Consider the following 23,497-nt stretch of genomic DNA (forward strand, 5'->3'; position numbering starts at 1 on the left):
CCCCCCCTCCACTCCCAACATGAAGTGTGACACATAGGTATTGAAATCTTACACAGTTATAAGGGGAACCTGTACATGATAGCATGCTAGAGATTTCAGCCTCTAAAGAGCTGCTCTTGTTCTGCGAGTACAGGCTCAACATCTCCCAGCAGAAGGAAATCATCAGTTTGCTCTAATTAACGTGGCTGAACATGTACTAAAATGGACTTCCTCCATTTTCCACCCTTATGTTCAATGATTTGACAGAATACTTCATGCTCTTAGGTGCCTATTTCAATCCAAAACACTCTCTGAATAGGACTTGTAGCTAATTGATTTGTCTTAATTTACTTCCAGCTTGCTCTCTAATGCTCCAGCATGGTACTTTTTTAATTCCAAACACAGCAGAAGGTCCCCCTGCGAGAAAAGCTTCTCTGAGCTTCCTCATGGGGCTTTCAAGCCACAGTTCACGGATGAAGGAGCAATGGGATGACATACAGCACCTCCAGCCATGCTAGAGGTGCACAAGGCAGCTGTCATTCCCACCCACTTCCTGAGTGATTAGGTTTAATCCTTTTGAACAGTGCAGACAAGGAGACAAGGTACCAGCTGAAGCTCATCCCTTTGGGATTTATAACATGGGTGGCTGCTAGGGCCACTTCTCTCGAGCTCTTAAATGGGAATTTCCCAGAGGGAACACAGAGCGGTCACTTTGGGAACTAGATGACTTTCCCAGGCCCCAAGTCCATCGTATTTAGTGTCATTAGTGCAAAAGCAGACCTAGCTGTCTCATCCAAATACTCAAGCAAGGTGCCATTGTGTTAGATTAAATATTAACTCTGGACTTTCCTCCGCTATCACGAGCTTAAGCCTAAGAGATAGCTACCAGCTTTCTGTTACCTTTAATCTTTTCATCCAGCTTCTGTCAAGAATGACAAACTTACTCAGTGTAAAACATGGAGGTAAAGCTCAGCCTAAGCGAGGAAGCTGCCAATGTTAGGTGTGCTTTAAGACAGCCTACCAACTACACAGGCTGCTCCAATTTTCTTTCCTGAACTTCATGTGCATAGTCTGCTTTCTGAGGTGCCAAGTGCACCAAAGATAATGCCAGATCCCTCTGTGGCCCATATGCAAGCATGTGGCATGGATAACCTGCCCCAGAACACCACCGGTGACGCCTCATCTGGTGCTGGGTCATCTGCCATCCTTGGCAGAAAAGCTCTTTTCTGGTCTCACTGCTTTCAAACAATACTCTTGCCAACCGCGCTGAAATCAAACGTGTCACAGTTTAGCTTCAGCAATCTGAAATGGAAAAAGGACCAACTTTCTAGTTAAGCACTGAGTTAAATTGACAAGGAGGAGAATGTGGCCATTCAAAGCACAATTATTTCAGCCATATTCCTGTTTCTGGAAAATTAATTTTCTTATTGAAGAAAATAAGACTTGGAGAAAAATCTTGCAAAAATTTATTCTTCATAGATACGTCCTTGAGTTACATCTTTTTATGTAAGTGACCTTCAACCTGTACCTCTGCTTTGGGTACAAGAAAACTAAAGAACCTCCTTCTGTCTTATTATCCTTAAACACATCAAGGAGCTTATTCAAAGAATTTTTCCTCTGGCTTTACTTGGAGAGAAGCTTAGAGCTGCTGACCAGGTAAATTATCTTAACTTATTTATACTCTGTTCTCTTGTTGTGCTAGCAACTAAGAAAATTACTGCAGCCTTATACAAGACATGATGAACATTTTGATTTGCCATGTCTGAATCCATGTTCTTAGAAGTTTAAGGCACTTAAACTTAGATGGCCTTTCTCAGAGGAGACATCTTTTGGGAGGGTGATTGTAACGGATCAGTTAACAGGTTCAACATTTGACTCCAATTCACTCTGCACTGGTGCTTCAAGCATTTTCTAATTGCCTGAACAGATGGCTTGGAAGCAAAGTGCTTGCACCCTAACCCTAGCTTGCACCTTCAACAGCTCATCTACAGTTCCACATCTAGGTGAAATCATAAGTGCTTCAAAATAAAAAAAAAAGATATTATAAATGCAAGGTACCACTAAAAACAGTAAGTCATTCTTAATGGTAAACTCTTGACTCAAAGGGCTTTTCAGCATCCTAGATGCCCATTATATTTCCTCTCAGTTCCTCCAGGCTTAATAAATCACCCAGTATTTTCAGTATCCCCCCTTACACTGATAAGGCCTGCATTGTACTTTCTCCACCAAAATAAGTTCTAGAGCAGTTCAAGCAAGAGCTAACAAGGGCATCTGTAACTTTTCAGTTCACTTACGCTGGGTTTCTACCTTACGGATCAGAAGCACCGGACCTGAAAAGCAAATCTCCTACCTGGGAGATGCATCAGGAATTATTTGCTTCTCTATTGCAGAGCTAATGGACATTGCTCATTGCTCAGACTGCTTGCAGGCTGTGCAGAGATTGGCAGGAGAAACACAACCAACTCACTGCTGCCAATTGGTATGGATGGGGAAAGACAGCCAAATGGGAGCATTTGGTCAAATTGCACAGAAGGACATCCTAAAAGCTGTATAAAACAGAAGACTGAACTCAACTTGTCCTCAAGACAATTTTGCCACTGGAGCAAAAGGAAAGTACTTAGTCTACCTCTTCTGGAGCACTAAGTAATTATTTTTTCTTTTCTTTTTTGTGGGGTTTTTTTTTGCGTGGTTTTTTTTTTTACATTGCAGCTAAAGAAAAAGCAAAAAACTTGTCTTTAACTTCACTAGTTGCTGTGTTTCTAGTACATGAAGAAGGAAATGAAGGGGGCAGGATCATAGGCACTCTGTTGCTAATATTATCAAACATCTGAAAGGTTAATAAAAAAAAAACCAACAACCAATTAAAGTGTCAGGTACTGTTGGCAATCAAGATGTCCAAACACAGAAAATCTGCATAATTAAAGCTATATGTATGTGACTTTTCCATTGCCACTTATTATTATTACTATCATAATTCTAGGCACTGAAAGAAGGGCTACATCTCCTTTAGAGAGAAGGTTTATTTGATTAACTCCATACATACAAGTAGGAAAATTGCAGTACTGCCTCGAGAACAGAGGCACCATTAACACTAGGCATTGAATATACAATTGAACAGATAAATATAGTCCTTGACACAGTGTTTGCAATATAGCAGATGAGGGAAATACTATTAAATGAAGCTTAATTCTTTTAAATCACTACAATTTTAGATACTTAAGTGTAATTTATTTCCTAAGGTTGATCTCAATTGTTTTAAATATTTAACCAAGATGAAATGTCCTTTAAAGATACGCAGGAAACCAACTAGATGTTGAAGAGCTTTCTCAAGAAATTGATGCATTGAGTTCTTTATCCTGTTTCACGGAGAACAAGAGACCTTTATGAGCTTTTCTCTCGTCATAAAGGGAGCTATAAGAAAAGCAAGCAGTTGATTCTATACCTTTTGGCTAAAGTTAATAAAAATAGATTCTTGGTTGTCTTTTCAAACAACTCTCCTATATATGACTATAGCAATAGCACTAGAACCTTCTTTATAGCTGGTAAAAGAAAAATTTTAATCACACAAAACTAGGTCCAGAAGGATGCATTTGGATTCCTCACCCCCTACCAACTGAATTGTTAATTCTCTAGCATCTGTAGCACACATATAGGAATAAAAATACTCTGATTGAACAGGACACAGGATTTGAAAGTGCCTTTGACGTCCTCTGGTCTTAAAGGGCAACAGACTCTTAAATGAAAAGCAAAGGCTTGAAACAGCAAGAATTGCATAGACTGACATTTTTACTATAGTCAGAATAAAGTTCCTGGTCTCATCAGTCTCTTTTTTTGATATATAAATGATCCAAATATTGCTTCTCCCAGGGGTCCCAAGCAACATTTGTGACATTTCTTAAAGGCAGTTACTTTTTAGTCTACCTGCTCAGAGACCACACATATAAATACTTAATAGCACAGCTTATGAAAACTTTTCAAAGGCAATTACCTTTCCTGTGACACACCTTTTGCTGATTTTACATAACTGCTTTGAAAGTGCAAGCACAGTAATCATCGTCTATGGCAAACTGAGAATATTAAAAAGACCTATGCCCATACATAAGCCATTGCAATTTATAACACCTGTTATTATCCACCTGCAATGCAGCCAACACATGCAGCTGAAGAAGCCTGAAAAAATAAATGATGTCATTACTCTTACAAGATGAGAGTGGCACATAGAGTTGCAGTCAGAAGTCAAATACTTCAGCTTCAAGCTGAAAAATAATTTTGTCATGCTATGGAATCAAGCAAATTAAGAGCCCCCTACTACCTATTTCCTAAACGGATGTCTCTTCTCAACAATTATATTGCAGACTGTTGTTAGCACAATACCATCAATGACGCAGCTGAGCTTCCTTCTAAGACATACATCTTACCCACACAAAAAGTCAAGAAAGCACACTCACAACAGCTGAATATAAGGTCACAAGTATCTCTCTCTATTCTGACATGTTAGAAAAAGAAGACCTACCAAGACACCAACTGCTTGCACTTGGAAGACCAGTCAATATCCTCCTCCTGAATATTCTGTAACAACCATCACAGCAGCAAGAGATTTTTAATTACATTACGCTGAAAAAAAAATGCATTATTAAGAAACAATAAAATAATTCTTTCTTGAAAACCTATTAAAGCTAACAGACCTTAAGCCTTGGTCTGGCAAGCATTAGGCCAGACAGGGAAAACTTGTATGATACCGTCAGTGGCACAGGTCAAGGAGCCCCAGCTGGAGGGCATCTATTCTTCTAGCTGGAAAGAAATTTCTGGGGAAACGGGACTGAGAAATAACCACCTTGTGTTAAAAAACCCATAATATGTCTGATGAACAAAACCCCTTTTCATTGCATTTCATTACGCCACCAGGAGGGGATGAGAGAAGAAGAAAGAAGGATCTGCTGCTTCCCTGAATATAGTGCTAACAGCGATCCCCTGAGGCTCCAGCTATTCACCACAGCTTTGTTTCAGAGACCCAGACTTGTACTAATCACTTGTCTTTTCAAGATTACCTCAAGCAACGCGCAAGCACTTGACCGTGCTTCACTTGATCTGTGAATACTGAGCAGCATCATTTCAGAGCTGCTCTGCAGCACGGCTTTCTGGGGATCATTAGTGGCACTCCACACCACAGTATCAAAGTAACCTTTGATGAAATGAAATGGCTCCAATTAAACTAGCCCATACTCAGACCAAAGGAAGAACAATTGCAACCTGTAACAAATTATGTGAAAGACTTACTTACTACTTCCTCACCTAAGTGCATTTTATTCCTTACTTCAGTCCTCCAATTCCAGGACTAATCACACAGCTGACGGTTTTCAATATATTTATGCAGCGCAAGTACTGGGATGTCCATCTTACATATAGGGACACAGGCCTGTCATTCACCCAAGACTTGCCAGTGCCTTTGCAGTCATGAAGGAACAGAAGGGACCCCACCACCCTGCTTGGCACCAGCTGCTGGGCATCGCAGAGCATGTCAGATCCTGGGCATACAGGTCAAATGCCAAGGTGGCAAGGAGATGCCCTGGTCCAGAACAAAGAAATCAGTTCAGGGAGGTGTAAAGGTGCCAGCACACTTTCTTGATCCATATTGCCCCTCTCCAGCATCCAGCAGGGACCTTCCCAAAATAGTTTTGGCAGAGATATCAACTTCTTTAAACTGAATAACAATCTCTAGCATTTAAATTGATTCATCTATTTCTTAAGCCCGAAGAGGCACACTTTGCCACAGTTCTCTAAGTTGGGCAAAGGCAAACCAGCAATAAGGGCAGCTGAGTTCACTGTGTTGGGCAGAGGCAGCTTCTTTTATCCTGCATTACCCACACAAACACCATGTTGCTGCAGACGTAATATCTGCACAAGTAACCTGCTTTCTTCTTGCCATCCGACTTCAACACTTCTCACCGCAGGAAAAGTAATTATCTGTTAATCATCACAGAAGTCAGAAGCCAACATGAAAGCAGCAGACACATAAAAACTCCCAAAAAACAGCAGACCATGTCAGGTACCCATTTATCTAAATTAAAATCTTTATCCATTTCAATGTAATAAGGAGCATAAACCTACTGATCCCATTAAATACAGCTGAAACACATCTTAAAGCAATGCTTTTCATCATAACAAAAGGTTAATCTAATGATCCTGTACTATATTCGATGGTTATTAGAAGCAGTCAAATTTTATTTTGGGGATTGGTTTGTTGTGGGTTTGGTTTTGATTTTGGGGTTGGGATTTTTGTCAGGGTTGGCTTTGTTTTCTTCTTTCTTCAGTGTTCTTCTGCACTTACTTTCCACATTATATCTCATCTCCAACTGAGATATATGAAATAATTTTCATGGCATTTAAAGGTCTGCAGCATTTTTCAACTGCTAGCTGAAAATAAAGGGGAAGCAAGGACTTAGTGCTGTAGGAGGGGAAAAATGCTCAAATGTACTATCTCAAATCACATGCTTTCTGAAAGATACCATGCTGTTTGTTATAGTTTTTTTAAATTAAACTTTGGATTTAGAGTAATTGATTAATAAATGGTTATGTTTATGAGGTTTTTTTCCATGCAGTGCTTCATACTCTCTAGTGAATTGAGAGTGTTCACAGTCAATATTGTGGTCAAACCAGGTCACACTGGCGTAATCAAAATTTAAAAAAAAACAGGTGAAGGCTTAATAAAATTTATTTCCAACACACCACATCCTAAGATTTTAGGACAAGGTTAGCTGCGTGGCACAAATTAGCTCCTAATGCAAAGAAATTTCATTATCAGAAACAGAGAGAACAAAGCAACTGGAATAAATTATCTGCAGAAGGAAAATATTGTGATTGGTTGCCTAGGTCTAAAGCAATGCATTTGAATTCTCAGAAAGGATAATAAATGTTGCAGTAGAGGTCAAGCAACAGCAAACTCAGGACCTACAGCTAATGGCTTTTCAACCCCAAAACCTGGAGGTAGACACCTACAAACAGACAGACCTTCCAAGTAAAGACAATATATTTTATTTCTTCAGATGCTGGCAACCACTTTCATTTTACCTGTTCCAACAGCTTTTCTTAGTATAGCAAATCACTAACCTGAGGAGGCCTAACCTCCTCAGGCCCTGAGGAGTCAGTTATCCCCCTGCCAAGCAGGGCCTGTACCTTGGAGGTGGATAGGAACGTAGCACCCAGGCACAGACAGCAGCAGGAATAGCGGGCACTGGACCTTGCTGAATCTGACAGCAGATGCAACAGGATTCCCGCTCTCACAGGGGCTGAAAGTCGTAGTAGAGCTCCAAATATGCTCCCACAACCTTCAGGGACTAACACCACTGCTGGAGGACAGATCCCTCCCCATCCCTCACAGCGCCTGGGTACAGCATGGTCTGGCCAGGCTTGGGGCCACCAGGGTGGTGTGGTGCCTGCCCTCCCTCCCCAGCCAGCCCTGTCCTGCAGCCCCCAGCAAGGCAAAACAAGTCAAGGTCAATGATGGGGTCAGCCACAGCCTGGCCACCCCCAGGCACCACCCAGCCAGGGCAGAGAAGCAGAGTTTTCCCAGGGAGGGAGCAGGGGCACTCACAGAGGTTACAGACCTCCCTAATGTGAGGATTCACACACACATCATGCCTACAGCCAAAGCACCCCCTGCTACCACCTCTTCCCAACCATCACGTCACGGTTCTAGAGTGCCAGGCAGGCACAAGGTTATTTGTGTGCCCTTTTAGATTGACCAAGTATGTTTTTATGCTGGCTGCATACTCTAGTTGTATAAATAAGCAAAAAAAAAGTTACAGTAGCTCCCAGCCACGTCAGACTGGAAGAGGTTTCAGTGGCCCCCTTACCTGAGATACCACTGCCTGCTCACATACTCCCTCCTGGATTGTATTTTTTGTGGTGTTTTTTGTTTTATTTGGGGGTTTTGGTGGTTGGGTTTTTGTTTTGCTTTGTTTGTTTAAAGTGTATGCTCCAAAGGAACCACAACACAATCTTCAGGGCTTGAATCTTCGAGCACTTGGAGAGGGAGCCCATGTACCACAGGACTTATATACTTGGAACACTCCTTACATTCTGCAGTGGGCTGAGCCCTGATGGTCTTCTTTAGGATTTTCTACACTACATATTATATCACAAAGTTGCTGATATGTAGCTGGACAGCCCACGTAAAATCAGTGTCATCAGCTAGTGATTTGGCTATTTCTCCTCAGGCCTGCTAGCTTTACTTGAAGCTGTAGATACTCAAGTCAACTGATCAGAAGAGCACCTTCTTTATGTATGTGTATATAACTACCTGTAGATAGATCTGTGTCTTTTAAAGAAAGCCTCTAAACCCTGGGACTATGAGGGGGAAATGTTTGATATACATGACCGAGCTACATCCTAAAGATTTTGAATCAAGAAACAAAGAGGTAAAAGAATCCCAGAATGTAATGTCATCATTTAGGGACTAAAAATGGGAAAAATCAGAAAAAGAAACAAGTGTCTATACAGATGTGGAGACTTGCCTGAATCTGTTCATTGCTCCTTTCCAGAAGAGTTAACATTAAAATGTTCTTCAGCTTCAAAGAGCAAAGACTCATTTTGAACACTAAGGAAACCTAGTTTTCAGTAATGACTTCTTAAAATAGAAAACATAGAAGTGATGGGGAAAAAAAAAATATAATTCAATATAGACATGCATACCTATATGAGAGCATACAACGTGAGACCCTATATTTCTCATTACTTGTCAACAGTATATTGCAGTCAAAGTGTTAAAAGGCTTTTTCCATAAATTTCAGCAGCTTCAAATGGTAAAACTGAAAAGGCATTTTAGCAGAGAGCTTCAAAGACATAATTTGTTTTTTTTTCCAGTCTCCTGGTAGAAAAATAGTTTCTCATGCTATACTCCATAGTTAAATTCCCCAGCTTCCCAGTGTCAGAGTTGGGCAGTCAGCAACCCAGGGAAAGGAATTTGGTGTTTCCAAAGTGCTAATCACAATGCTGCTCCCATGCATAGCAAAGAAGCCATGGCTCGCTTTTGATTTTTCCAGGCCTCTTCCAGTCTCTGAAGATCAGTGCACTAACCATTTGCCTCTGTCCTTTACTTCTGCTTTTCACCATGCTATTATGTGAAAGCACATCTTATAATCTTTATCTCTCTCAGGAACTACAGGGGCCATAGACAGCCTACGATTGTGGAGAATCCACTGGAGGTTTTTAAACTCTCTTAAAGCAGGTCAGAGTATTGACATGCCTTCTGCAGATTTGGGCAATTAGGTACCGTCAGTTCAATGCTTCTCCTCACCACTAATTTAATATTACGTGTTGCCACGTGCAAGTACTGTCAAACACTTTTTTTTAAACAGTTCTTATGAAATAATTTGAAATATATTGCAAGTACACACCAAGATTACAAAGAAAGGTTCTTACCATACAAAAGATAATTTTCATTTTCTCAGCATACAACTTAAGGAGAAAACAGCTGCTAGAATTATTGCTTCTTTATGTTAGTATTATAATCTAAATCAAAAGAGGGTTGAACAAAGCTATCTTTTAGAAACTGCATTCATATTTCTTACACAGGAAGCAAAGAGCTGAAGTGCTGTCTAAAGCATCCGTAGGATAAAGTAGTATCTAAACTTGTCTACAGAGCTGAAGGCTTCCAAAAATCACTGTTATGTTTTAAAAGAGCTTAGAAAGCCAACATCAATCGATTCTCAAGAGAAAAAAAAATCAATAACAGTAAAAAAACCTTTGAAATTTTGTTAGAAAATAGTTTGTTAGGCTTATTATTTAAGATTCTTTAGCTGCTTTATCAATAAGGAGTTTGGGGGATCAGTTGAAGCTGGATGATCTTGTTAGACAATTGCTGTCTGTACTGAACTCCTGGGACAACAATAAGGTTATTTTTCATAATTAATTCTGAATCATCTGCTTAAATTTTAAGAAGCCATTCACAGTCATCTGTGCTGTACGTCAAGTGTCACAACTACATCGGAATTATGCAGAGGAAAAAAGTTGTGTGTGACAGTCTGTTATTTTCCTACTCAGAAACAAAAATGATTTCACAAAGTGTTAGAGCTTAAGACCTTATTTAGTAATCACAGTGTCTGCAACAGAAGACCTGACAGATGCAGGAAGCTTCCTAGGGAAGATAAATCCTTGTTTCTGTGTTTGGACACATTTTAACACTGTCCCGCTGCTACAAGCTTACTTGAAAGTGGTGCACCCCTAAAAATATAGCCAAGGCCAAACATTTCCAGGAATTATTCAGCAAGCTGTGATGCCAGCTGACCACAGACACCGCTGTTCTCTGCCAAAATGTGGTGTTGAGATCCCTGTCCTGGCTGTACACGAGTCATGTCCAGACCAGCTGCCAGTCCGGACCCACCGGCAGCTACTCCAGCTCACAGCTCACCTCCCTCCCAGTCTCACCACAGCAGCCTGCCCAGAGCCAAGCAAATGTGCCAGCTTGCTCAGAAATCCCAAACGCTGACCTCCACCACACCACACGGACGTGCTATTTGGCATCGTTGTTCTTCAAAGACATTACTGTGTCCATATACGTTCGATGCCGCTCGGCAGCAGCGAGGGATATAGGCACATGAGAGCCCTGTGCAGGGGGTACCCCAGCACCCCTCCTGCCTGGGCTCTCCGCTTCCTCAGGTTCTCTCCCAGCTTTCCCATCTGATGCTCTCTCCCCTACCTCCACAGCTCTCCTCACCACACACCTGATTTTATGCAGGCTGTCCTGGGACTTATTTTTCCAAATACTGGTACTTTTAAAGGGACCCATGCTGCAATGCAATAGTAAACTGGACAGAGAGAAAGGAACGCTCAGGAGCTGCAGAGTGTTTTGAAACTGTGAAAAGGAGAAAAGCTAAAGCCCAATCTGCACCAGATGAGTTTTGCCAGCATAGCTGCATCCCAGATCTCAGATGTAGATGGTTTATACAGGCCTGGCACAAACGCTTAGCACTTATGCCAATTCACTGAGTGAACTAAACTCTCCTGACTAAAACATTCAATTGTGTCAATGCTAGGATTTAAAGCCTTTTTAAATATATAAATAAACAAACAAACAAACCCCACACAACTGGAAAAGCACATGAAAGCAGCGAATGAGGACTCCCTAGGTACCTGGTACCCTCTCCCTTTGAAAGATACACCCCCTAGACAAAAGTTTCCTGTGGTGCTCATGGAGAGTCTGAGCAGTTGCCTGCCCACAGTAATGCTCTGCCTCAGGAGAAAGCACATGCAAGAATGGCTCTAGCTTTTGTATTACCAGCACAGCAGCATCCCATGCAGAACATAGCTAAAGTCATGTCCTTTTAAGTTTGAAGGCACAGAATCTGCATTTTGGAAAGATAGCCCCCAGCCGAAGGGCACACAGTGGTGAATAAATAAATCTTAGTAGAAACATCTGAAAAACATCACAGGGCCAGTTAGGAAGCACCAGTCTCAACTGTATAATTATACCTCTCTGTCCCTTCCCTATATGAACTCTACCAACTGGAGTCTCCATTTACCTATGAAGGAGGCTAATAGCTTGGTACAGGTTGACAGAGTACCACAGGGTGTGGTTTCGAGTCCACTGTGAGTCAGTCCAACCACAGTGACCTGAGCCAGCCTGACCCGAGGACAGTTGAGTTACTGCTTCTGAAATGAAAACTCCCGGGCAGCTTCCCAGGTTGAGATTTTAACTAACAGCTTCAGTACAGGACCTTCTTGTGCAAGTATCTCAGATTCACTCAGTAAGATTTCCCCAGCTTGAGCTCCACCTGTGCTCTCAAAGTTCACTCTCTCCATGCTAAGCTTTTGCGTAGCAGTTTCAAGAAAGGCTCTGTGCAAGACAGACCTTCACAAGGCCACCCTCCTTACAGCCCATGCTCATTGCTTCCCGAGGGTCTGCAGCTTGCCAGCATTTCAGACAGGACAGGGTCTGTTGTGCCATTCCTCTATGGCATGTTCTTCTCCATGAGGTGGTGGCAGCCCTCTGGACAAAGCAGGGCCCAGGTCCCTTTGCCACCCAGGCAAACTGCAGGAGCTTGCACTTGCCTTTCCCCCATCCTTTACGGGTTCTCTCCCTAGAGCTGCCATTCTTCACTGGTGGAAGTGAATGAGGGCAAGGCTGCCCAGCACCCTCCAGAAAAAGCATTGTCTGAAGGAAAACACAAACATTCCTCCACAAGAAAATCCTTTCCCACGGATGCATCACTTCGATAAAGCTTTCTAAACAAGTTCTGCCTGGTTTTCTGGCAGTATGTAGATCCTTTCCTCTGTGTCTTTCCCAAGGAGACTGGAAGGAGACTTAATTTTCCTCCCTCTTCCAAACCCATCAACTTTAAGGACTGTTTTCTTTGTTTTGCTTAAAATACTTCTTGACCAGGGCTACACGCACATCATTCAAAGGAAACAGTCTGAATTGTCTCAGTCCTGATAAAGAAAATATTAGAGAACTGCTGTTTAGTGCAGACACAATGCAGATTTTACTGTCTCATAGGGTTATTCCATCACATATGGATAACAAGACCTAGGGAAAAACTTTCAGTCTATGACACAACCAGATGAGGACTCGAATAACATGGTGAAGAGAAGTATAGCACAAGACACTGGGAAGCATGCAGTAAGATAGTCTTTGTCAAAAAGCATCAGTCTCTAAAACCTAGGCATAGATGAGATGGCGGATTATGTGAATTCTGCCATGTGTCCAAGTTGTAAGTGATAATCCCAGACTTGCGCTGTTCTTGTGTCACACAGAACCCCTGCTGCAGAGGAAGAACGTACTGATGCATCACCTTCACTCCTCCTCCAACAAACTCTTCTGAGACCAGCTCTCACTCAAAGCTGTCCTGGTGAGCACACAGCAGAAAAGTAAATATCCTACTGTTGGCCCAGGTGATAGTTTGAAAATTATTTCAATTTACAGTATAAGAAAATATAGAGATCTTATCCAAACACATATTTGAAGATATTGATTTTTTTGTTGTTGTTATTGTTACTGTCCAGGAGTAAAGAAGATAGTTTCTTCCAGCTGAATAAAAGCTTTCACAGTTATTACATAATGAAACCCACATTTGACAAAATTCTCAGGAAACTAAGATATAAGGTGCCCACATTATTTTAGAAGTCAGGTACTACAGGAGCTATTCCACCAAAATGTCTATTAACTTGATAATTTTTATTTATTTTTGTTTAAAGTTGAACTCCTCCTTGTAATAGAGCTTCAGTGGTAGGTGTGTCTGTGAAAAAGGTTTGTGACTTATAATTGCACATGCATGTGTTTTCAGAGGGCTGGCAAAGAACACATGGCCCTAAAGCATAAGGATGAATGGGAAGTGAGAGAAGCAAGGCTGCATTTTATTACCATCCAAAGGAAGCAAAGTTACCTCCAATCTTCTTGCTCAAATGCTGCTTTGTGATTCCTACAGCCTTCAAACCCTTAATCTGGAAGGCAGCGTTTTGAAACACAAGCAAAGCCACTCCGCATTTCCCCTTGCTGTACAAATTTAGTTGATAATCATGAAAGCAAGTCACTCCTGCCCAGTGGGAAACTAGTTGTATAAATTATAGATAAAGATGGATGAATAGTCACTTTGATTCACCGCCAATCCAAAGAAGAACTTGAAACAAAAACAAACAAACAAAACCCTTGCTTTTCTTCAACAGAACTAAAATAAAATTTTTAAACTCTTTTCCTAATACAGAAAGCTTTTGGTTGAATGGAACTTTTCAGACTGTTAGATGCAAACTAAATTAAGGATGGATGCCAAAGGGCAGGGATATGAAATGAGTGATACGCTCATGATACAGAGAGTCCAAGTTCAGATCACAACCACCCATCCAAAGGGATACATGCCTATAAGGACAGGGTGTTGACCACATGGTTACTTAGGACTTTGTCTGTCTGTACAGAATGCTTGCTATCATGAAGAGCTCATTGCAGAGCTCACACAAGGCAACAGGGTGCCCAGGCACTACTTAATTTCTCAGAGATATTTATTCACAGCGCTCAGAACAGCAGTAGCAGAAGAGATGGCAGGAAGCAGCTCCCACAAGCACTATTGTCCAGGACCCGGTCCTCTGGGGCTCTTCCACACCATATACAATGTAAAAGGCAACTATCCAGACCACTATCCTGGCAACTCTGGACTAGGGATTCAGACCAGCCTCAAATAAGAGAGGAAACTGAATTCCCTCATTTAGTGAATTATAGAAATAAATCACTGCCACCTCCTCTGGAGAATTATGAATATGGGTCTGAAATTTTCCCTTTCTCCACCCAAACCGATCAAATTCATAACAGGTTCAACTTTCCAGTCATTCAGCAACTGAAGCTGCATTTGGGAGGCATACTCATGGTTTTATATAAGCAAGTCCATCATCCCACAGACCATGCTGTTCTTGCTGCTCCTCTTCCCCGCCTCCCAGAGGGCTGGCTTAGAAACTGGCTTGCCTCCCTCCCATCCCCCTCAGCTAGATTGAAACAGATGGCAGAGGGACATAAAATAAAGAGCAAACACAGATGAGTGACTAATTTTCCAAAAGGAGACAAAAAACCAAACCCTCAACTTCAACACTAGAAGCAGCAAGGAATGCATAATTACTTTCTGAACAACATTCTTCCATATAAGCAAATGCAGCAGGTGCCATAATATGATGACAATAAGCAGGGGAGGTATCTTCCAGGCAGGCTTGCCAAGCACCACAGGACGACACCGCAGTCCAAGGGATGCCAGTAGAGAACACAGCAAGGGCATCAAGGAGCGCATCACAGATTAATCCCACCTATGTAGCAACACTGCTTCCAGGCAGGTTTTGCTGAGCGCTCTGCTCATGGTTACCTGGCTGAGGTTAAATCTAGCTCAAGCGGTACCTCCCCAGGAACTGCAGTGACACCTCTGAAATGCAGGAGGCAAGGAGCTGCTCCCCTGTGACAGAGGCACCGGAACCCCCATGATGTGGGGCTGTCAGGTTTGGGCTTGAAAAGTCTGGTATTTTACAGACTGGAAAACACGGAGCACCTGGTAACGCTCATGAAGTAATGAAACAAGGAACAAAGCCTCCCAGGGGGAGATGTGTCAAAGGAGTCACAGCCAGCACGCTGCAATATATACGGCCTCAGTGGGAAACACGAAGGTGAGTTAATTACTCCAGGGAGATGAGGACAGAAGCTATTTCAGTGCTTCACTCTGCCCCTTTGCCAGGGATTACTGCCTTTGTTTTGGTCCTGACAGAGCTGGTGCTTGCATCTGTCTTGCCAGCATCCAGTGGCAGAGGGCAAGTTCACCTTCTCTGGCAGTTTAAACAAGCCCTTAAACTTTGTCTTTCAGCTCCTTCAGTGGAAGCACTACCTCCCTCCTGTTGATTTTGCTCCAGGAGCAATAACACGATAGAGCAGACATATGGGGCGGTAACTTTCAGGGCTAAGTCTGTCAGACTTTGTCATTTTAGCCATTTGGGATTATTTCCTGTTGGCTGAAAGAATTTAAAGAGCCATCCGGAAAATTAAAGCAAGCATCATCTTTGTTGTGCCTGACACAAAACATACTGCAGCATATCATTTTTGCCAACACAGGGACTCTTAGGCTGTTACACGGCTAAGAAAAGCATCAAATGCAGGTTTACCACACAACTCCTGTGGCTTGCGTTCAAGGCACGGAAATGGCACCCAGGCAATAAATGGATTTGTGCATATCTAAGCTGGAGGGACCCGTTCTCTAGGACTCTCCAATTTGTTTCCTTCATATGTTATACTGATATTCAGGGCAGGCTGCAAAGCCTAGCTATTCACCCATGCTTCTCCTGAGGGGCGCTTGGGAGGCAGAATTCTGTATTATCTTTAGTTGATATTAGTTCAATTGATTTACCTGTGATCTTGCAGTTATTTGTGGTCTGTGTTTCTAGAAATGGGTCTGTCGTGACCTTCTACAAGTGGAAGTGGTAACTCCGGTTAATGGAGACTCAAGCAGCAAAACCTAAACAGCTTTTGAGACATTCCTCCAGTTTACCAATGCTTTTCAGTCCAGAATGTGCTCAGTCCCACGGACTGAGCCAGTAACACCCAAATCAGGGAAGCCAAAGCATTACTTCAACATACAAATATTTGCTGACAGATTAATAACTCTACCTCCTAGTTAAGTAGCAGATACGGGGTGGGAGAGAGAAAAAAAAAAGAGAAAGAGAAAGAAGAAAAGGTAGTTTTAAGCATGCAGAAATGCAGACTGAGTATGGAAAGCTGGCAACCTTGTGATTTCTGCTTCACACTTCAAACTACTGATAGACATCTACTTTGTATTCCAGGAAAGGCAGGTTTACATCAGCTGCCTTCAGCTGGCAAGTAACTTCTCTTACAAACCTGCCAGTCACCCCTGCCTTATCCCAGGGGATGCGCTGTAGCTTTAGGAACCTTAGAATCGTTAAGGGAAAGAATTTAAGGACAGGACACTAAAAATCAAGTGAAAGCACTCCTCTCCTCTTCAGTTGGGACTCTAGGGTTCAGGCTTAACAAACTACATAACCCCTGTCAGATCCAAGTACAATCTCACCCTTCTTAAACAGATTTGTTTAATCCGAAGGAGAATTATTTCCCTCTACTCATATTTAAATATGATGGATCATTACTAAGCTAATTGTCATTAACGTATCATATGGTTGGTATCTACAGACACACAGCCATATCAGGGAGGATTTTTACAAGCTCATAAATACTTGTTTCAGAAAACTTGAGCTCCCAAATAAGGCTTGTATTTAAAACTACTTTATCATTCTATAGTTATTTTAGTCTTACCTCCAGTATCTGGTTAGCCTATACAGGAACAGGTGATAAAAACAAGAGAGCTGAAAACAAGTATAGTCTTCCCTTTCATCAGGAAAAGAAGTTTGTAGGATCCATTTCCACTATAGCAAGCAAGCAAGCAAGCTAAGCCTTCGTAACTGGCTTATAGATCAGTTTGGCCAATAAAGCAAGGGATTCTGCTAGCAGGTGAAACACTTCATCATTTCAAAGCCAGCTGCAGCCTGTTTGAGTGAGAGAGATGGGCAGGATCTACCTGTGCCACTGGCACAACTTTGCATTTACTTAATGCAGGAAGGCTGTTACTGCTGTCTGTAGTAATTTAAATACCCTTAGTTCAGTCAGTTGCTCAATTTGCTTTCTGAGTACTGTTACTGCTTTTAAACTAAAGGCACATTTTCCTATGGAACCTATGTGGAAAAAAAGCAGGCAAACAGACACACACACACCCCAGGTACACTCAGAAAACTTGTATTCAAAAGTAGCACTTAAATTCTAATCAGCAAGTTTTCTCACTGCCAGTGCTTAAAGCAATATCAAACAAACCAAGTCCAAAAATCAAGAGCTGAACTTCTAGCAGTTTAGTCTAAATTCATGACCCCGAAGAGTAGGCTCATGATAGCCTTTCCAAAGGCATTCCCAGCCATGTTTCTCCAGCAACCCGTGTTACATATTATTTTCTAGGTTAACTCAAAGGCAGAAAAATGCTGTCTTCCAAACCCGGAAGGACAGACTAATGCTATTAAACATCAATCTTATTACTATTTTGTAAATCTCAGACATAAATGGGTGGTTATGGGCTTACTAACATATACACATACTCTTGCAGAACTGAGAGCACCAACAACGTTGCCTTTTCTTTGAGGTGTCACTAGAAAAATTCAATGTTTACTTTTGTGATAAGTCTGCAACAGAGATTTTCCCCCATGCCTGCTAAACAAGATGAGTAGGATGATATATGTGCTTCCACAGACAAGGAAGTACTTACGTTCTGGTCACCTTAACATGCCATATCTGGGAGGGGAGGAAAAGAGACTTGTCAAAGTGGCTAATTCCTCAAAACTAATGTTCATGTATCCAAGAGAACAGACATGTTATCTTAAGTGAACAGCAGTTTCCTTTGTTTACAGGGCTCTTGTTCAGCAATCAAAGGCTAATATTTTAATGGGTCAACTGAAATACCATACTTGTATTTTAATAGCAATTATAGATTAATTTACTGTGTTAAGATGCATAATGAAGAAAAGTACAAGACATTATTTTCACCAATCTTAAAATCAGGACAATATTACATAATTGAAGTTTCAAGTCTTTCCAAAGTTTTCCAACAACAGTTGTATATTGAAAAGGTAATAATAAAGGACAATCCTTCCAACTGCAGCAACTTCTATGGAATTTGAGATATAAATGATAAACTGGTAGATTTAGCTTCAAAAGGGGCACTGAGTTGCCAGATCCACAAAGGTAGCCTGTAATAATTTATTTTAAAATAGTTACATGTCACTGCTGAACCCATTCTATAATTGTTGAAATACAGATTTCTCTCCAGTTCAGCATGGCTGCAAGACTGTTTTCATTCATCAAAGTAAATTCAGTGCTCAGAGAAGACAGCTCCAAGTCTTCCATGCTTCATTTTGAAGTCTTATGTCAGGTATGTGGCCATAAGGAGATGCCCACATCACAAAGCAGAGGGACCGTGCCTGCTCTGTGAGGCAAGAGCTTGGTAGACTCATATGGGAATAACAGCAAAGTCTGAGCTGGAAGTACAGCGTGTAGTTACACCAACATGTCCACAGCAACTGGGGTATCACCAGGGATTAGTTCTTCCCTGCATTAAATGTATACAAGAGATACTTCGTGCTACTAAGAGAAGGCAATACAAATATTTGAAGCAGGATAGCAGGGGAGCACTCTTGTACCTATTTTATAGATAATTAATTGAAGCACTTTAATGAATTTGCTCAAAAATTGACAAGGAAAGCCTACAGCAGAGGGGCAGAAGCCAGTTCTCCTGCATCCTACTCCGGTGCACTGATTATAGAATCATCCTTCATACTCCTAAAAGTGGTTCAGTTGCTTGCCGAGGACAGAAGACAGCAATGGCCACTGATTGAACTGAGTTCAATTTAGCAAGAGAAAATCCAGAATAAGTTCATCCTGGAAGTGATCAAAAGAGAGAGAAGCAGCAGTACTTAAATGCTGCCAGTGTTTCAACTCCACATTTAGCTAATGATCACCCAATAACCTTGTGCAAATTCCCACCACAGTTAGCAGAGGACCTGCATCCCACTTGGACAGAAAATCCACCAAACTTTGTGTGTGACTGGCAGCACAGCCCACTGAATGGCTCTTAACAGGGAGCCACTACCTTGGAGGGCAGATCTTGTCACCATGCTGCTGTCTCCCTTGGATGAAGCCCCTCTCTTTGGTCTGCACAGCAGCCTTTGGGCACCACCCTGGACACCTGCTGCCGGGGCTGTGAGGGCAACAGCAAAGGGTCTTAACACTCCATGTAGAAACAGGAGGGCATATGTCCAAATGGGTACCATTAAACAGGTTATGTCTCAAGAACAGGAGACCCCAGCACAATTATCTAACAGTAGCACATGAAAAACTTGGTGTGGCAGTCTTTGATACTGCTTTATTTCCATGCCAGCAGCCTGAATGAAATCTGAGCGTACCAGCCGATAAATCTGAAAAGCACACAGAGAAGCATCATTACTGCTCATGGCAAGTGAGCACATTCATTTCTGTTACTGTCCTTATAAAGAGCTTCCAAAGCACTGCAGCACTAAGGAAAACTAGTTATTCCTACACACCAGTTTTGCAAACCCACCCATACTATATTCCTTACTCAATGGTCTCAAACTGAATAATCTTTCAAAAGCTATTAATCAGCTTTCATTATCTCTAAATTGCTTTTTTCTCGCTTGCAATTAAGGACTAATATCCAAAGACTTAGAAATTTATAAGGTAATTAACCATAATGAGTAACCGTTCTAAAATATGATCAGCTGCTGGATACCAACAGAAGTCTTATTTTTTCCCAGCCAACTTTTTTTTTTCCATGCATTTATACAAGCTCGAAAATGAACATTTATTTAGCAGAGGCTGAGCATTCACCAGAAAATACTGTATGTGCCTATTCCTTCTCTGAAAGGCAGCTAGCTACAGACAAAAATATCTACAAACTAGCAATGACTGTGGATTCAGAAGGTTTTAAGGTAACACTGAGATGAGGAAAAATCTACTTTTATGCGTGTGAAGTATATTTCCAGTTCAGAGAGAGGGACACAGAGAGAAAGAGAGCACACTCATGCTCTAATCAGCTCATGTACAGGACAAGATTTTGCTCAGTGTTTGTAAATATCACCACACAAAATACATTTCCTCTCCTTGTTCTTCCATACAAATAAAAGTTGGTCAAGAAATTTTAAGAAACTTTTTGAGTAGGTCAATAGCATATTAAGCATATTAAGCATTGCCCAGGTTAGAATATCAAACTAAATTAGTAAGCTGGGTCCAAGGTTATCTACAATATGTTATACTCTTTTTAAGCACAATACTAAAAAGCTTTAATTATGTTAATGAGAACCATTTTTCCTAAGAAAAATTATTCACTTATTTTGCATATTTCCCTACATGTGGCATCCAATCCAACACAAGTGCAACCCACTCACTACACTCCAAAATTTGTCAGAGAAAATCCCACTTAGGTGTTCATCAGGTAGATCTTGCACACACAAGAAATCGCACGTCAAAACCCACAACAGGATAAAATCTCACCTTCTTACTGTGAGTTTTAAGCTCTACTCTAAAAAGCTATAAACACCTAGTTCAGCTGCAGTCCACAGAGTTCTCAGAAACCCTTCTTGGTAAGAAATCTGGGGGTGCACATCCCCAGAACATAACTAAACACTTTTTTATCAGTATTTGCCTGCTTTTTACTTCCTGCAGAGACGTAAGAGGAGTTACATTGTTTCTGTAGAAAACAGTACAGAGTCATTAGCAGAACAACTAGCATCCAAGTTTTTTGCAGTTTCTCTGGCAGCAACCACAGAATAGCAAAGCTTGATGAAAAGTAATGATACTCTCAAGACTCTAATCTATGCGTAATATTTCATTCAGACAATAAGTCAACCATTTGAAGTTTTAAAATATATTCAGCTGTTTCATTTTAGAGCTGCATAAGAGGAAGCCCTAAAATGAAACTTTCAACATGCAATTGTTTCTTCTGTTCGTACTGCAGTGTTTCATGTTTCTGTTTTCTCTTGAAAACTATGTCCCAGTTTAAAAAGCCCATAGTTACCTAAACACAAGTAAAGACCCACATGCTTACATGGAAAAAGGAGTTTATACAGAGAAAAGAAGAATTATGCCTGCTTCCTATGGATTAAAGTTTTCAACAGTCATTGCATTGCTTAGCAGAGTAGACAGGGATAGCCTAAAAGCAGTTATTAGTACGTCCTTTAGGACAAGACTGTCCACATTTAACCAGTTTCAAAACTCCACTACAATCCAGTCAGAGTAAGCATTTAGCAGGAGGGCTGGCTCTGCAGCCCAGGGGCCACAATGATGCCACTTCCCTGCTTGAGGAACAGGGCTGGTTCCCCCATGCAGCGACAAGCAGCACCCCACAGGGCAGTGCCATCTCAGGGACCGCAGCACACTCCTCTCCCCTGCCATGCAAACAGACCCTTCCCAGCAGCATGACGAAGGAGAAAGAGGAGGCCTCTCTTCTGGAGGCAGAGCATCCAATATAGTGCCAGCCAGGACAATCTCTGTCTAGAGTCAGAATCACTTCTAATGATACATCCGAGTTTCTCGTAAGTTTGGGGCCCATAGTCTTCAAAGACAACGAAAATCAAGACTCTCTAGAGACTGAGGATGCACTTTCTGATTGTTTTTTACTTTTCCGACAGGTAACTGCTACGGGTAAAGATCACCTTTAAAAGTGAACATGGATTTAATAAACTCCACTGAACAAAACAGTACATCAGAAGAACTGTTCAAATGGGTGACATCCAAGATTCTCATTTCCATTACCTTATCTGTGCTTGCACTAATGACAACAGCCATCAATTCTCTTGTGATGACTGCAATAATTGTGACAAGGAAGCTCCACCACCCTGCCAACTACTTAATCTGCTCTCTTGCAGTGACTGATTTCCTTGTGGCAGTCCTAGTGATGCCTTTCAGCATTGTCTACATTGTCAAGGAGACTTGGATCATGGGGCAAGTGGTGTGTGACATTTGGCTGAGCGTGGACATTACATGCTGCACATGTTCCATCTTGCATCTCTCGGCCATTGCTTTGGACCGGTACAGAGCAATCACAGACGCTGTGGAATATGCAAGGAAAAGGACACCTAAGCATGCTGGCATCATGATTGCAGTGGTATGGATCATATCCATCTTTATCTCCATGCCGCCTTTGTTTTGGCGGCACCAGACGACCAGCAGAGATGACGAATGCATCATCAAACACGACCACATTGTTTTCACCATTTACTCTACATTTGGAGCCTTCTATATCCCACTGGCCTTGATTCTGATCCTTTATTACAAGATATACAAGGCAGCAAAGACATTTCACAGAAGAAGCGTCAGCCGGATCGTAAGGGAGGAGGTAAATGGACAAGTCCTTCTGGACGCAGGTGAAAGGAGCACCAAATCGGCTTCAATGCCCAGCACAGTGGAGAAGACATCAGATCCCCTGGTGGACTGTGATAAAATAAATATCACTCTACGGAGTCCCAGGTCTGAATCTAAGCACGAGAAGTCCTGGAAAAAACAGAGAATCTCCAGCACAAGAGAAAGAAAGGCAGCAACCACTCTGGGTCTGATTTTGGGGGCATTTGTGATCTGCTGGCTCCCTTTTTTTGTAAAAGAAGTAGTTGTTAATACCTGTGAAAGATGTCACATCTCAGAAGACATGTCTAATTTCCTAGCATGGTTGGGATATATAAATTCCCTCATTAACCCTCTAATATACACAATCTTTAATGAAGATTTCAAGAAAGCCTTCCAGAAGCTTGTGCGGTGTAGGCAATATCTTTAAGAGCTTTTGTTCATAGCAGGAGAACATACTCATCGTTTTTTTAACCTGTATAAATTTATATAACTGAGATGACATTTGTTGTATTTAAGGAAAAGCACCAAGACTCTGCATTTACATTATGACTTTTTTGTATCAGTCGTACTGGGAGCATAAATTGCCCAAGTTTTAAAGAGATGGATCATATGGGATCAGCTTTGCTCTGGAAAAAAAGAGGTAGCATATTGTGTCTCTGATCCAGCTGGGATTTGCACAGCTGCCTAGCTTAAAGCGTAAGGTATTACCTTAAATATGAAGGAAATATACACTTGAAGTAGACAAAGAAATTTTTTTTTTTTTTTTTTAAAAAGCAAGTAACTCTCAGTCATCAATGAAATTTTAAGTAAAACAGCATATGGGTTTTAAACCCTAATCACATATAAGAGGATAGAAAATACAACTTGGAATTAAGACATGATTTTATTCACTTGGCACAAGCCTGCAGCATAGCACCAAGACATTTCCAGTGAAGGGCAGTAGCTTTAACCATATCTAGCATCATGCTATGTTGATTAGCTGAGTGTGGTTTGTGCCAGGGCCCCCCAGAGCACTGATGATGTTGGGTGGCTTAGTGAGATTCGGTTGAGGGCTACCTAACGAAGCACTTGGGCTGACAGCTCCGGCTCAGCATGTTC

At 41.6% G+C, this 23,497-nt stretch overlaps 1 protein-coding gene across 2 annotated transcripts in view; it reads left to right on the forward strand.

The window, feature by feature from the left end:
* The window catches only part of HTR1F (5-hydroxytryptamine (serotonin) receptor 1F, G protein-coupled), a 114,516-nt gene extending 91,306 nt beyond the window's left edge, over positions 1-23,210 (forward strand). Inside the window, exons 3-4 of one of the 2 annotated variants that reach the window (XM_014947153.1) lie at positions 12,730-12,824; positions 21,688-23,210. In XM_014947153.1, the coding sequence (XP_014802639.1) occupies positions 21,726-22,826 (1,101 nt within the window). In that variant the 5' untranslated portion in view covers positions 12,730-12,824; positions 21,688-21,725 and the 3' untranslated portion in view covers positions 22,827-23,210. The remainder of the gene's footprint in view (positions 1-12,729; positions 12,825-21,687) is intronic. The other variant, XM_014947154.1, reaches the window with a different exon arrangement.
* Positions 23,211-23,497: the final 287 nt, after the last annotated feature.

The sequence above is a fragment of the Calidris pugnax genome, unplaced genomic scaffold (genome assembly GCF_001431845.1).
Source record: "Calidris pugnax isolate Ruff unplaced genomic scaffold, ASM143184v1 scaffold95, whole genome shotgun sequence".
Taxonomy (NCBI): domain Eukaryota; kingdom Metazoa; phylum Chordata; class Aves; order Charadriiformes; family Scolopacidae; genus Calidris; species Calidris pugnax.